At 50.0% G+C, this 15,355-nt stretch overlaps 2 protein-coding genes across 2 annotated transcripts; both read left to right on the forward strand.

Moving 5' to 3' along the window:
* Positions 1–408: 408 nt before the first annotated feature.
* On the forward strand, positions 409–4,488 carry QC764_710370 (uncharacterized protein; the record flags this gene model as incomplete). Its single annotated transcript, XM_062950655.1, has 4 exons — positions 409–488; positions 563–1,351; positions 1,430–4,391; positions 4,465–4,488. 4 exons carry the CDS (start codon positions 409–411, stop codon positions 4,486–4,488), a joined length of 3,855 nt encoding a protein of 1,284 aa, XP_062796686.1.
* A 5,314-nt stretch (positions 4,489–9,802) lies between these two features.
* QC764_710380 (uncharacterized protein) lies at positions 9,803–10,642 on the forward strand (the record flags this gene model as incomplete). Its single annotated transcript, XM_062950656.1, has 1 exon — positions 9,803–10,642. One exon carries the CDS (start codon positions 9,803–9,805, stop codon positions 10,640–10,642), a length of 840 nt encoding a protein of 279 aa, XP_062796687.1.
* Positions 10,643–15,355: the final 4,713 nt, after the last annotated feature.

The following is a 15,355-nucleotide window of genomic DNA, read 5'->3' on the forward strand; positions in this document are numbered from 1 at the left end:
CCTATCAAATATCTTTTAACTCTTAATAATCATCCTTCGAAATATAGTTAAACTCTGTTTAAAGGGGGGGTGTTGGTTACAAAAATAGGGGGCTCCGTAAAGCTTCTTTCCAAAGTAATGGAGGCTGCCACGTGAAATTTGGGCCATGAAAGATTATCAACAAGCCTTCGGACACAATAAAACGCTTGTGGGTGGCGGTGACATGTATGTGTGTGATGGCGGCATCCAATAGGGCAGCTTCATTGCGGCTTCCTTCTCTGTTGAGAATGCCTAGCAGGCTCAGCCGCAGAGTCACACAAAGTGCTGAATTTGATGAGGCTGGCAGGCACGAAGCGGGGTTTTCCATTTTCGAAAACCACTTCCAAACTTTACAACTTCTCTGTTAGGATTTGCAAGTGTGTACTCAACATGGCTGCTATATCCAGAGACAAGATACCTGCTATTGGCCTGACCGTCATTCATGAGCCTGAGGGGGAGGCAAACTTGGAGTAAGTTGCTCTATTTCCAAGCACCTGTTCGCACATCATCGACGGCGGACCGATGAGCTGACATCCGCAAACAGTGTAGTCTTCGTACATGGGTTTACGGGCCATCCAGTGCGGACATGGACTCACAACGGAGGATCTGAACGACTGGATCAGGCTTCTGAGCCACCACCCAAAGCCAGAAAAGTTAACCTCTTCTCAAGGCCCCACGAACAAAAGAAATCGACTCCTTCTTCTGCCTCTGTATATTGGCCCCAAGACCTTCTTCCAAAGAACCTACCGCATGCCCGGGTCGCCACCTTCGGTTACGATACCAATATCAGACATAGACATGTCGGTCCAGTGCTCAACAAAAGTACCATTTATGACATGGCGAAAGATTTCTTGTATCGACTCGAAGCCCTTCGCAGATCGAATAGCTCCAGGCCTCTCCTTTTCATCGCTCACAGCCTTGGCGGCATAATGGTCAAAGAGGCCTTGCGGCAAGCGTACAACAATCAGAACCGACATATTCAGCTTAGACAAACATTCGACTCGACCATTGGCATACTCTTCTTTGGGACACCTCACGGAGGCGCTGATCCACGTGGACTTGTCGTGGGAATTATCGAGAGACTTGCCAAAGGATTGGGATTCGAGGCTAACCAGCATGTTCTCAACACTTTGCTGCCGGATTCGGAGTGTAGGCAGCTGAGGGACGAGTTCAATCCGGTCCTTCAAGATCAAAACTGGATCATCTATTCGTTTCAAGAAGGGCTTGCACTGTCGGGTCTTGGACAAAAGGTCGTGGAAAATAGTTCGTCATGCCTGAACTTCCCGAAGACTGAGATGACCATCTCAATTGGGAAGGACCACCGTGAAATGTGGTAAGTTCAAACATCCCTCTTTTGAGCGTTGCTGTTGCAGCCTGAAATTTAAGTTGACAGACCTAGTCGTTTTTCTAGCGTCTATGACCCCCAGTATCAAAAGGTGGCAGCAGCTCTGGATCGTATTGCGGAACAAGTCTCGGTGTCCCCATCAACATCTGACGTGGGATTGTCCGCCTCATTTCCTGATGAGCAAGAACCCGCGGAGGCGATTTCGCTGGACCACCAGAGCATTCAAACACTGCTGGATTCGTTGAGATTTGAGCAGATCGACTCACGGCAGGAAAGCATTCGGGTGGCGCACAAAAACACTTGCGTCTGGGTAACGAAAACACGAGAATACAAAGACTGGCTTGACATCAACAAGATGGAGGATCATCACGGCTTCCTTTGGATGAGAGGAAAAGCAGGAAGTGGAAAGTCAACTTTGATCAAATCGACCCTCAGAAGCTTTCAAAACTCCAAGAGCAGCAAGGGTACTACGGTCATCCACTTCTTCTTCAACGCGCGGGGTGCTGAGCTGGAGAAGACCACAAGAGGGATGTACCGGGCACTTCTTGTTCAACTACTGGAGATACTGCAGAAGAAAATGCCCCATTTTCAAAGGGATGTCTTCAAGTCGGCTGCTATCAAAACTTGGAATGTAAGAGAAGGTCGCGAGTGGTCCGTCGCAATTCTGGAAGAGCTTTTCGAAAACGCCATTTTGTCTATTGGTCAGGAAGAAGTGACATGCTTCATCGACGCGCTGGACGAATGTGATGACGAGCAGGTTGAGCCGATGATTCGACTTTTTGAGAGAATCGGCGAACAAGTTGTCTCCAATGGCCTGCGCTTTCGTATCTTCTTTTCTAGTCGACCTTATCCAGATATCTCACTGGACACCTGTCTCAACCTCTTGCTTGACGGACAGGAGGGGCATGTCAGAGATATCAAGACTTATATTCAGAAGGAATTGAGGGCTGGTGATCAGCAGACTAAGGATCAATTACTGTTGAGGGCATCAGGGATTTTCATGTGGACTGTCCTGGTCGTGGACATCTTGAATAAGGAGAAGCGCAAAGGGACACCCAATCACTTAGTCACCAAAAAACTCAAAAAGATCCCAGGCGATCTATGGGAGCTGTTCAAAAGCATTTTGAATCGAGACCAGGAGGACAAAGACCAGCTCCTGCTTTGTATCCAGTGGCTATTGTTCACGCGAAAACCGTTGGGTCCGGAGGAGTTTTACCATGCTCTTCTTGCCGGGATTGAGACTGACGACGACTCAGTGTTTGAGGACAACTCAGAGTCCGACGACTACGAAGTGCTCGGGGAGAACTCTGATTCTGAGCACAGTCCAGGTTTTCATGTTCAGTCAGATCCAGACAAGGATTCACATTCCCTAGATGAAGGCACTTCTGCGACCGGGGATGCTTTGAGAGCCACAGTTCCTGATATCCCTAGATTCATTCGGAGTATTTCCAAGGGCCTTGCTGAGATCACACAGTCGAAGAAAGCCCCAGTTGTGCAGTTCATCCATGAATCGGTGCGAGATTTTCTTCTGAAAGAAGAAAAAAGGGGGGTGCGAGTGGTTTGGCCCGAGCTTGGCGACGATTTTGAGGCGCAAAGCCATGATAGATTGAAGCAATGCTGTTTCCAGTACTATATGCGGAGCGACATTCTGACCATCCTCAGCGTTGGTTTCGACATTGCACTTCCCCAAGCTTCAGCTGAGGAAGGCCGTGCCCTCCGCGTGAAGGCTACAGAGACCTTTCCATTTCTAGGTTATGCTACCCTAAACGTCCTCTGGCATGCTGAATGTGCACAAACTGCTCAAGTTGGCGCTATTTCGCAACAAGGGTTCCTCAATAAAGACTTCGACTTACGGACATGGTTGCTGTTGCGAAATGTTCTGGAAGTACATGAGGCTCGCCGGTACAACTCCACATATACGGCCAGTCTGCTTTATGTGCTAGCAGAGCTCAACGTACCTGCCTTGATCAGAATATCTTTACCCAGCTCCAGTGGTACTGCCAGTATCATCACAGAAAAAGAGCGATATGGCTCACCTGTCCTTGCTGCGATAGTATCCCAGAGTCGGGGTGCAGTTGATGCCTTCGTGGATCATTTAGCAGCCCTCCAGCAGATTCCGCCATCGACTGTTGGTGGATGGAGATCAGAAACCGGAACACACTCGTCACTATCCACTATAGGTTTTCGGTTTTCGCAGAAGAGGGTTCTTTTATCATATGCTGCGGAATATGGGGACGTGGCACTTTGCCATCTTGTTGGCAGGATTCTTGGCCACGAGGAGGTCAACAAGCGCGACCAGGAGGGAAGAACGCCGCTATGGTATGCCGCTCTGGGGGGACACAGCGATGTTGCGAAGGTTCTCTGTCAAGAAGGAGCAGACCCCAACATTGTTGAAAAGAACAATATCTCGCCTCTTTTATCTGCAGCCAACAAAGGACATCTGAAGGTTGTGGAATGCCTCTATCGGGAAGGTGCCAATATTGAAGCAAGTTATAATTTTGGCACAACGCCTATCTCACGTGCATCTAAGGCAGGGCATGTCGACATTGTGAAGTTCCTCTGTGAGAAGGGTGCAGATATCAACAAACCCGACAGCACGAAGAGAGGGCCTATTTCATACGCGTCTGAAGGAGGCCACACGGCTATTGTGTCATTTCTTGTTCGAGAAGGGGCTGACTTATATGCCAAGGATGTCCATCAGAACATACCTGCAGTGTACGCTGTCAAGAAGGGCCATATGGATTGTCTCAAGATTCTTGTTAGCAGCGACTCTGATTTTGAAGCGAAGAATAAGTGGGGAGAAACGATGCTGATGATGGCGGTTAAAGGGGGTAACCAGAAGATGGTTGAGTGGCTTCTTGAGCATGGAGCCAGTGCCATCAATCTTCGAGATGAAAGAGGGCGGACGCCTTTTAGCTACGCTGTTGTTTCTTATAAAGGTCAGGACATGGTGAAGTTTCTGCTCTCTACAGGAAAGGTTGAGATTGACTCTAAGGACAATAACGGACGCACGCCACTTAGCTGTGCTGTTACCCATTGGGGAAATAATCGCAGCTTAAAACTTCTCCTAGGGACTGGGAATGTTGACATAAATTCCAAAGACGATGGTGGGCGGTCGCCATTGAGTTGGGCGGCGGGGAGCGAGGCTTATGACTGTGTAAAAGAGCTTCTTTTGGTTGGCACAGTGGATGTGGACGCAAGGGATTTGCAAGGCCGTACACCACTTGTACACGCCTTGGATTATCTACTACCGAATCTATCGAATAAGTTCACTAGGACAAATGTATTTAGATCCATCACTGCCTTTCTCGAGACTGGTAGAGTCAACGTTCATCTGACAGATAACCGGGACCGCACAGCGCTTGATATCGCCGCCGCGATTGACGGAAAGGGCACAAGCCGTGAATGGAGACATCGCTGGTGGAGAAAAGGAAACAGTGTCGTTAAAATGTTGCAAGATTATAAAGAAGGAAGGTTCAGCGGTCTGCCAAATCCGGAGCTGCTTGACTGATGATGGCCACTATTACGGAGGTATGGCTAAGTTGTTTCTTAGGGTATTTACTTTTATTCGTCGTAAACCATCATAGGACATGCTCAAATAATACCAGACCGATCTTTTTGAAGTACCTTAAATGTCCTCGATGACTTTGGGAAGACAAATACTTTTTGCAATTTCTTTTCATGAATATACACTATAATAATAGTTCCAGGATGCAAGAGGGCTAAATGTATAGATTGTAGCAATAGTGAGCTGATATGTCCTGCATTTCAGGAAGACAACTCTGAGGAAAAGCATTGATGACGGGAATGCCCACATAGGTAACTACTTCACTGCATAAAGAGCTATGTGTGTCGAGTGTTTCGGGTCTGTCTACCTAGACAGCTAATAGGTACATTATGGTACCTATGCAATTATACTTATCATATTAATGTTGGGTGGTGCTTTGAAATCGCAGAGAAAGGCGGCAGAATAGTGGTGCACATCTCTCCTATGACTGTAGCAAGCGGCTTTCAAATTATCTTTTCAGGCCTCTCAACTATCTTTTAAAGCCTTTTAAAGCCCTTTAACTATGTTTTAAGGCCTCTTAACCATGTTTTAAGGCATCCTAACTATGTTTTAAAGCCTCTTTACTATTTTTAAGGCTTATTAAATATCTTTTAACCTTCCCCTCTTAACTGCAACGAGAGGAGCAGCCGGTAGGTCATGTCCCATATCTCCCGAGTAAAAATAGTAGTCTGATATTGTTGATCTCTGAAGAATCTCTTTACAAAGCTTTGGTCGGTTGCACCACAATTATTCCCTGTATGAGCTGCCCTTGACACATGTCGTAGGCGGGTAGTGATCGTGGGTTTTCCGGACCTAACCCCGGCCACATAGAGGATGTATATCATGCTGCTGCTGGTAGATAAATTTGGGTTGGTGTTTGGTTGGTGGGTGTTGCTAGTAATGGAAGATAATAGAGGGGGGTAAGGGGGGAGAGCTGGATTGGAAAGGGGTAGAGAAGATTAGACATGATGGGGGCAGTTGTGTGCTATCCATTTATGGATTGGGGGTCGACTTGCTATGTTATCGTGGGGACTAGCTGAGATTTAGAATCGATATGAGTTTTGTAGTAGAGCCAGTGTCCCGGTCGTGACCTTGATTAGAACTGTTATTATTATTTATGAGTAGATTTTGGTTATCCCAAGGAAAGGTTTGAGATATGAGATGCTCGATAGGACGAGGAATATCGTGATGAGTAATGTAAAGCTTAGTCATTTGTATCGTTAAGTGGACATACATTCCCCTTACATAACAAGGTCAGCCCAACCGTTGTCACAAACACTCACCACTTAGTCACCCAACACTCCTCCATACCTGAGGTAATCAAACTGCTTTCATAATCACTTCACTTACCAGCAATCCGAGCGTCATATGCAAGGCTCGTACACCAATAAGCAGACATGTAGAGCCCTACAATACAGAAATTCCACAGCAGTGTCCCCCCTATCCCCCCCCCAATCACCTCCCTCGGTATTCTTTCCCTCCCCAGCCAGCCACCAGACACCTCCCCGGAGCTGACCTGTGCATGATTTTCATTCCAGCCACATCCCCCCCTCGTTCCTGACCCAGAACGCCGGACCGGATGTTGAACACGACACCACTCACGCATCGGATCGCATCCGTGGTGAAACAACCTCTCCCTTACCTCTCACCTCTCACCACTCCACTATCAGCACTTTCAGCCTTTGTTACATTCCAGTCATCCTCACTGTCCCAAAACAGCACCATGATTCAACCCCATTTCGGCAACCCCTAAAATGTCAAACCCCGGAACCGACAGTTCCCAGACCTTCTTCGCCCACGCATGCATGGAAGCATTCCAAACCTTCCACCCACCTTCCAAATACGACAGTAGGTAGGTACGCAGTGGCGCGGCACCGACAGACTGGCACGCTGTCACTCGCGGTATTACCGTCTGCCCGTCCGCCGACCGAGATCCGTGGGGGGAATAGAAAAAGCGGCTGCTGGCCTGAGGTCTCCCGTCCAGCGATTGGTTGGGTTCCGAGGCACAGCACTGCCTTACTGTGACATTACGATGCTGCAACCGCGGGCAGCGCGCGCAGGCGGTAGGGATGGGCAACGAGAGAGAGAGAGAGAGAGAGTAACATTCAGGCTCGTATACTAGTGCTGTTACCGCCGTTGACGGGGGACTATGAGAACGCAACAGCGCAAAAAAAAAAACCCCAAAAATGAGGGTTGGATTTAAACTGGGGATTGTAACAGACAGATTGATGGACAACAAGGCTGACAACAAAAGTCCTGATAATATGTATTATACCTATACGATCTGATATACCCCTCCCCCCTCCCCCCCCTTTAAAGTAAAATGGGGTCCAGAGTACGAAGAAAATATGGGGAAAAATGTTAACGTTGCCTTTGGGGGTTTCTTCAAAATGACCTGATCTGCGTTGGGTGATTTTCAGTCCTTTAAGTTTACCGTCAGCATTGCTCGGATTTTTAGAGAGTTGATCAATGACGATCCATGATCGGTGATAGCTGGCGGTGGTAGATACGATACGATACGATCCCTTCATGCAGACCCGACCTGTGATACTCTGTTGCCTGTGAGCTCAGCCCTGTCCCTGAATCAAAGCCATGATACCATCGCATCGACAGCCCCTGGTGCTGTGACGCCCGCGATGTCGTGATTTTGTGCACCCCGCCCAGCGCCTCCACGCCGCTCACCTTTCCGTCCTGGCAGACGGTCATCTCCATCAGGAGAAAACCACCGCTCCCGCTCTGCAGCAGCCAACAACCCCCGGTGCAAGCTCAACGCCGCCGGGACCGCCATGTGGTTTTCTTCCACGGGCTCCACGGGTCTCACGGGCTGTGCCTCCCAGTTACTGACTGTGGTGGTGGTGGTGGTGGTGGTTGCGGTCTTACCTTCCCCTTGGACCCCGACTGGTAGACAGACAGAGAGTGAGATAAACCCCTGGACCCCAATTCCACCCAGTGTCTATCAGCCCTATCTGTGGGGGCCAATGGGCACGAATCAGGGCCCGAATTCCGTGCCAAGACCCATCTTGGGGGTCTTGTAACGTGTGCGGCGTTCGCGGCCTTTTGTTCGTTGCTCAGAAAGGGGGGGGAGGGGGAAACTGTGCGGGGGAGGAGAACGAGGAATTCTCGAGTTGTCCCGTCCCGTAGCCACACACATTTTCGGAGGCGGTGCAAAAAAGATCTTCTATTCGGTGGTGGTGGTTGATGCCCTCGGAGTTTAGTTACTCTTGTGGTGTCGTACAGCTCGCCAGATATCGACAGCCGACTCTGAGCTAATGAATCATCTCTCATTCACACCGCTGGTATTACATAGACAATGGTCCTTTTCAAATGAGGCGGTGCTCTCTCGTTCCTGTGTCCCATCTGGGGTAAATTGCGTTCGCTGCGAAGGGGTTCCGTGCATACGGATAGGGCAAATGCTACCATGTTAACGAACCGACGAATTGCATGCGGCGCATTTTTTTACCTCCCCAGGGCATGAAGATGACTGTCTTGTACTGCACAGATACTGGTGCCGTCTCCGTGTCCGCGGGATCCTGTTACCGAACGCGCTGGTAAGCTATGTACCGTATGCGTTCAAGACAGGGCGCATGTATTGGTATAGCCTGCCCAATCTGCCAATGTGGGATGTTCAAATGTGGTTGGTGATGGGGTGGTCGTCGTGTCGTCGTGTTCGAGTCGTTGGCTCATGACGTGGATTGTTGCCGAGGGGTAGAATGGGGGGGGGTTGATTGGGGTTGGCTTGGCTTCGGTTGCTTTTGCTCAGCGGTGCTGCCTCGCTGCCTTGTTCTGGTGGGTGGTGGTCAAGTGGATGACAAAATGACTCTATGCCGGAACCCATTAGAAATCAAGGCAACCGACTCTATGTGAAATTGGACGGGCTGCGTTGATTAGATAACCTCTCAATGCCGCGAAGACGGTTGCAGAAGAAGCCGACAGAAGGGCGAAACTCTCCGCCGTTTTCTCTCTTTCATCCGGTCGGTCGGGTGCGGGCAGCTATAACTTAGCTTTTAGGGTTGATTGCTGATTAGTAACAGCTCATGGATCTCTCTGATCTCTCTGATATGGCATCATCAAGCGATATCCATCGGAGATCGGAGATTGGTGGACTTTAGGACCCTCAAACTCTGGGGAAACCTGGGAGGAAACCAAATGACATGCAGTCCTCTGGATAATGCCCAGACGTGCCAAACATTGCAGGGCACGTCAATCAATCGGCCTCGTGCCGGTCTGAGGAGGAGAGCCACGTCGGTGGGCAAGGCATCAAGACATGGACGTGCGTGGCAGGTTGAGGGGGCAGACAAAGACCTAGGCGTTGGCCCAGTCTGTAACAAAACGAAAGATTACAGCGGTGAGGCGTGGTGGTTTTAAGGCCGCGTTCCTGCTAGCCTACAAGGGTAGAAGTAAAAGGGCGGGAAGCGGGCGGACTGGGGTGTCGGACTCTCGGTTTTTGTCAGCTGCTGCGGATGATACATTCGCTGGTGACCCTGCGGTGTCTTGGACGGAGCCGAACACCAACAAGGACAGTCAAGGGGTTTACAAAAGGAGCATGACCGCCCCCTCTGATGTCTCCGTTCTCCGTCAGTTGAAAGTGTCCATCTTCATGAGCTTTTTACTCTCTACTCCAGATTCCACACTGTGACTGCTTGTCAACAAAACATCTTGACATCTTGACACTGAGTTGTTGTACCTTACCTGAGGACAGAGGACAGAGGACAGCCTAGCCTATCCCCACACCCCTCCACCACCCACTGCACGCACCCCCGACCCTGTAACTTTATCAAATACTGGGTCCAGCCGGGATCGGGCTCGTCGGTGCCTTGAGTCACTCGCAAGAAAATACGCCAAAAGCAACAAATATTAGGGAAGCCTGCTGCCGTCAGCACCCCGATTACAAAATGTCTACAACAACCCAAACACACTCTCAAAAGCTCCAGGCAGCTTCGCAATCAATCTACCCAGCTTCACCATCACCATACCACCTCAGAAAGAGTCCCACCATGTCGATTGCCCAGACGTACTTCCTCGCCCACAAGGCAAGGGCCAAGCTCTCCTCGGAAGCCGCCCGCCCTGATCACAACCTCCGCCTGCTCGTCGGACACGCCAACCTGCTCGACTCCCTCATGCTAGATCTCGCCGATGCCGAGAGGGAACAAGAATCGTGGTTCAACCAATCCGTCCGTGGCGCCACCCAGAGCCCACCACCATCCACCAACAACCGCCACATCCAATGGGCCGACCACATGGAAGAGCCCCAGCACGACTGGAGAGCCGAGGACGCCGACTCTGATTCCGACGACTCGGACTGCAGCTACGACGAGGACGAGGATGACCTCGACTCGGACGAGGACGTTGAGATGGCTGACGCGGTCGTCGCCCTCAGGAGGATACCTTCCCACGCCAGCATGCTCCCACCAAAGGGCTACAACTACCGAGACGAAGAAGAGGAGGACTACGACATGGAAGACGACGACGAGGACTACACCCAGCTCGCCCTCCAGAGAACATCTTCTCACTCTGCACCATCCTCCCCACCCGAGCTCCTCGACGATTCCGACTCCACCACCGACGACGAGTCGTCCATGCCACCATCACCACCAACCACTACGCTACCCGCTTTTGACGACAAGAAGAGCACAACGATACAAAGTGCGACGGGGCACGGGGACAAGGACGCCTTTTATGAGGAAGGGTTCTATCTCCCGCCGAGAAACCCGGCGAGGATATCGATCTACTAGTCGCCGTCTTTTCCTCTCTTGTCATCATTTGCATTGGGTAGGCGTTATTTTTTTGGAGGGGAGGGTTCGAGGAGAGACAACAACTCACTCTACACTTTGATACCACCGGTTTCTTTTGTTTCTTTTCTTGGGTCATTGTCACACAGCGAGCGAGGAGGAAAATACACAGCGGCATCATTTCTTATATCATCATTTTGGGGGGTGGAGGGGATATATATGGAAAGGAATAAGGAAAGCATGATGCAATGGGAGGAAAGCGGGATGAAATCAATGGGGAAGGAAACAAAACCACACTCATATTATTATTTATTTACTATTCACAAGAGTACTTGCTTCGCTCCCTGAGGGTTGAGTGTGCAAGCTCTATTCAATACCAAAATAATCCACAAAATTTTACAGTTGGCTGTTTGCAATCGTGAATTGAATGTGTGTCTCAATTGAGCATGTGTTTCTGGCAAACGGTGCCAATGGTAGGGAAGTCCTAACCGAGGATTCGGCATTTTTGGGTACGAATACTTGTGTCTCCAAGACCTCGGCTCTTCGCCTCTTTGGAGAACACGGGATGTGAGGCTTCGGGGTTAAAGTTCTACACAAGACATGAAGCATGGAACTTTGATATAACAAAAGACATATTTTTCTTTTTGGGATTAACACAATGGTTTGAAAGAGTTAGTTTGTAGTGCGCGCGCCGTTTTATTTTTTGGACAGTTGGGAGGAAGGGTTTGGGATTTGGAAACTTTGGAGCTTTGGGACCTGGAATTTGGGGGGGTGGTTTGAATGGAAGTGTTAGGTGCACGCCGGGGGGGGGTGGGTGAAGCCTTGTAGAACTCTTGGGCGGGATTCAGGACTTTGACGTTGACATCAATTTCCAATCGATGTCTTGGCTTGGGTGAGGATTTGTAAATGCGATCTCTATAGCGAAAAAAAAACTTCTACCGGTTGGGTAGAATGATTTCGAAGCCAACGGTAATATGGAGAGGGGGGAGGGGGTGCTCGTGCTCGCTTCGGTCGGATTGACAGAAACAGCAGTGATGAAAAGTCTCTTACGTGGACGCTGGGCTTTGTTTTCCTTTTTTTTTTTTTCCTTTGGTGTTGGTAGTGAGTGGTGCTGTAAGAATACGATACAGCCAGCCACCAGACGCGGTCGGCCACCGAACTGGTGGTGGATCTGGCTGACAGGATGGGACTTTTGCACAGCTGGGCGGGCGAGCGGGTCAGCTTCACAGCCTCTTCTTGTTGCAAACGTCCAATATCATCCATCAGGCAGCTACTTTTGCACGTTTGCTTCAACCCCCTCCCAACATTCCCCGCAAAACTAAAGTTTCAGACAGAGGGAAAAGTATTGTGTGCGTTGTCAAATTTTACATAGCTTGTTGACAATTGGTGAAAACCTATGACGATAGCGGTGAGTGACTGGGAGGTAAGAAACCGGGATGCTCCCCGGAGCGGGGGTGAGAGGAGTTCTCTACACGATGGGGTTCCTGCACGACGATGTGGATGAAAGGAAAAAAAAAAAAAACGTGAATGAGGTGGAGCTGAGATACGGGATGTGGGAAGAAGTGGTTCGGGCTTCCGAGCTTGTCTGCGATGATTTTTCGGGCGGCACTCGGGATTGATGTCCGCGGGTCGCGGCGGCCGGGACGCCTTTCAAAGGGTCGGGTCTTGTTTCCGTTGTCAGATTGGGAGGGTGATGTGTTTCATACCTTATATAAATACAAACGGATTGCGGCTGATGGGGATCATGATACGGGGGGAGATATCCGGGTCTTTGTTTTGGTGTTTTGATAATGTCGCAGCTCGGCAGCGGTTCCGATTAGGGAAATCACCAACATATATGTAAGTGTCAGTCTGATGAGAGCTGAACAGCAACTACCAAGCAAAAAGCAAAAATGTTGAGGCGGTCAAGGTATTAGCTATCGATCAGTGATCTGATCGCAATGCATCATCATCAATTTGTGATAACACCTCCTGAGGGTTGCTTTGCTTCAGTTTAGATTGAAATGGTGCAAACGCATCGCTTTGTTGGCTAGGTATGCTCACCGCACTTGCGCACGTACCTGCTGTTGTGTACATATCTTGATACCCTGACAACGACGCTAAATTTCCCAAAGATCGGGAAAAAGGAAATCAGATCTCTTCTTCTTCTTCTTTACGCCGCAGTACGGTATTTCCGTTTTCTGCTCCAGAAACCCCTAATGGCAGGGGTTAGCGAACATCATCGTAGGGCTGGGACTTGGGGAACGTAATCCGTCCAGTTAGAGCCTCCCGTTTCCCAAAGTTGAATTGTCGAACGGGATCGACACTCAACTTGACTGGGGGAGAACGCAAAGCCAGCCACGAAAAAGCCACTTTTCCAGAGAGCTGGGTCTGGCATTTTTTGGACCGAAAAGGGGGAGTTTCCGAGTATTGTACTGATTGATTGATGTGTGTACCATGGAGAGGGCTGTGCATATCCTACGCGTGACGACAGCGACACACGACAGGACGGAAACGTTGCTTGTCTTGGGAAAAGAGTGCAGTGAATGATGGGCACTGCCCTTGTGGACGACACCGGAGGTTTGAAGATGAAGCAAAAGATTGATTGGAGAGTGGTATCACCACCTGGCCTGGCCTGGCCTCTATCAACATCAGACCTTCGGGATTGGGACAAGTAAATCGCTCAGTATAACGCAGTATCACACAGCCTGCCTGAGGTTGCAGCACCCGGCGGCATATAGCGCAGCCAAAACGAGATCATTTCTCTCTTAAAGACAGAAACAAAAAAAAAAAAAAAAAAAATGCGGGGGTTTCAATGTTGAAGATGATGGCGGCCAACACTGGAGGCGGCGTTGGCGGCGGCGGCGGCGTGGTGTCTTTCACTGGTGTTTCGATGCAGCGGCGCCGCGATTCGAAAATCGACCCAAACGAAACCGCAACGACGACCCGCTGCCCCAGACTGCCGGGTTCGGCACCTCTTTTTAGGGTTGCGCGGGTAGGGAACGGCAAGGGAACGGTGCTGTAGACGGATCGCATCACCGGCCACACTTTCAGGCCTCACCAGTCAGGGTCAGGTGTGAAACGGCTGCGGGTTCTTCTTATGTTGGAGGCCATCAGTTGACCTAGTGGAAACAACATTGAAAAGGTATCATGAGCGCAACATGAGCAACCTTGACGACCGTCTACATCGGCCTGTAATTTTCGTATTGAGGGCTTTCGATGTTGATTGTGCCCGTTGGAACTGGTGATCGTCACAACATCACGGCATGGCCTGAATCCGAGGGTGCAAGACGATCAGTTCATTATATTCGATGCCGGGCTCTTCCCGGCCTGATGCTCATGATCCCGTTCACTGCGGTGCGACTGATGCCCTCCGATCAGTCAATCACAGCTCTATACAACAGGTAATCTGTATGAATTTACAGTTCAACAGAAAAGTTCTTTGCATCTTGATATGAGAATTCCCTCTCAGCCCTACATGATGATTACGTGAGGGAACAGGAGCTCGAGAAACTAGGAACCCGTCAAGAACTATAGGGAAGGGAGAAAACTGGACGCCTTGTGTGACTGTTCCAAAGAGCGAGATGTTACGTTCCCTATGCCTCTGGGCAGAGGCAGTGTTCTCCTGCGTATGCAGGTGCAAAAAGGCGGGAAGGACCATGATGACCTATGGCATGCGCCCAGGCAGCGAGTTAATACCCAGGGCGGTGAAGGACATCAACATCATGACCATGTCTGACACGATGGAGTTCGTGACCGACTGCCCTGTTTGAAGGCTGCAAGGCTCATTTTTATGATTGTCCCAGTTCGTGATGTTTTGGCGATCGGTAAACTGTGGGGGGTGAGACAAGGGACACCCCCCTTTCCTTGAGAGGTCTTGATTCTCATCGGTCAGGCTCACACCTCAATTTGCTGGAGATTCGAAGCCACCGCGGGGTCACCCGGGACATCTGCCGCTCGCTCGCTCCTTGACGATCGGGTACGGATGCAGCCGGGCAGAGAGGATACGCAGGACAGCAAGGCTCGCGATAGGAACAAGTCGACAAGTCATGGGGAAATAGCGCGAGGGAATTTTCCCATCGGGTTTTCTTTTCGTCTCTGTCTGCGGCACTTTCGGCGTGAGTCAACTGACACGCACCTCCCCGATTCCGTCCGTTGAACGGAGCTTCTTCCGTAACACACACACGGGAACAGGGTCGTAGTCGATGACATGTGGCTCAGTCATCCACCTCCCTTTCTTCCACACTTCACCGGGCCATCCCGGAGTTTACTGTCGCCCCTGTTTTGTCAGCTTTGACGGGATATGTTTTGATGAAAAATACTGTACTGCTGCAGAGTCCTTGAAATTGCTCGTCCCTGCGTATCGCTTACTGCCCGGAAGGTTTTTCACCGTGGATTTCTCGGCATCAAAGTACAAATGTAATTAGACATTCTGAGGGACACACACACGCCCTTTTATTTTGAAAACGCCCGATATGTCGCTGACTTGGGCCAGTGTAAGTGTTAGTGTAATAAGCGATCCACAGCGGACTAAAAAACCCCACCAAAAATCAACGGGATGATCAATCAACAAAGCGGAGCGAACGGAGATATCTCTCGTCCCCCGCAAAAAAACTGATCCAGTCACTGTCCATCAGTCCAGTGGGTGAGGTGTGTCAGATAACGAGCGGAGATTATCGATACACCCGACCGCCCGGAGCCAACCCCGACAACGCCGAGTCTCTTTCTCTCTCACAA

The sequence above is a fragment of the Podospora pseudoanserina genome (genome assembly GCF_035222485.1).
Source record: "Podospora pseudoanserina strain CBS 124.78 chromosome 7 map unlocalized CBS124.78p_7, whole genome shotgun sequence".
NCBI classification, from domain to species: Eukaryota; Fungi; Ascomycota; class Sordariomycetes; order Sordariales; family Podosporaceae; genus Podospora; species Podospora pseudoanserina.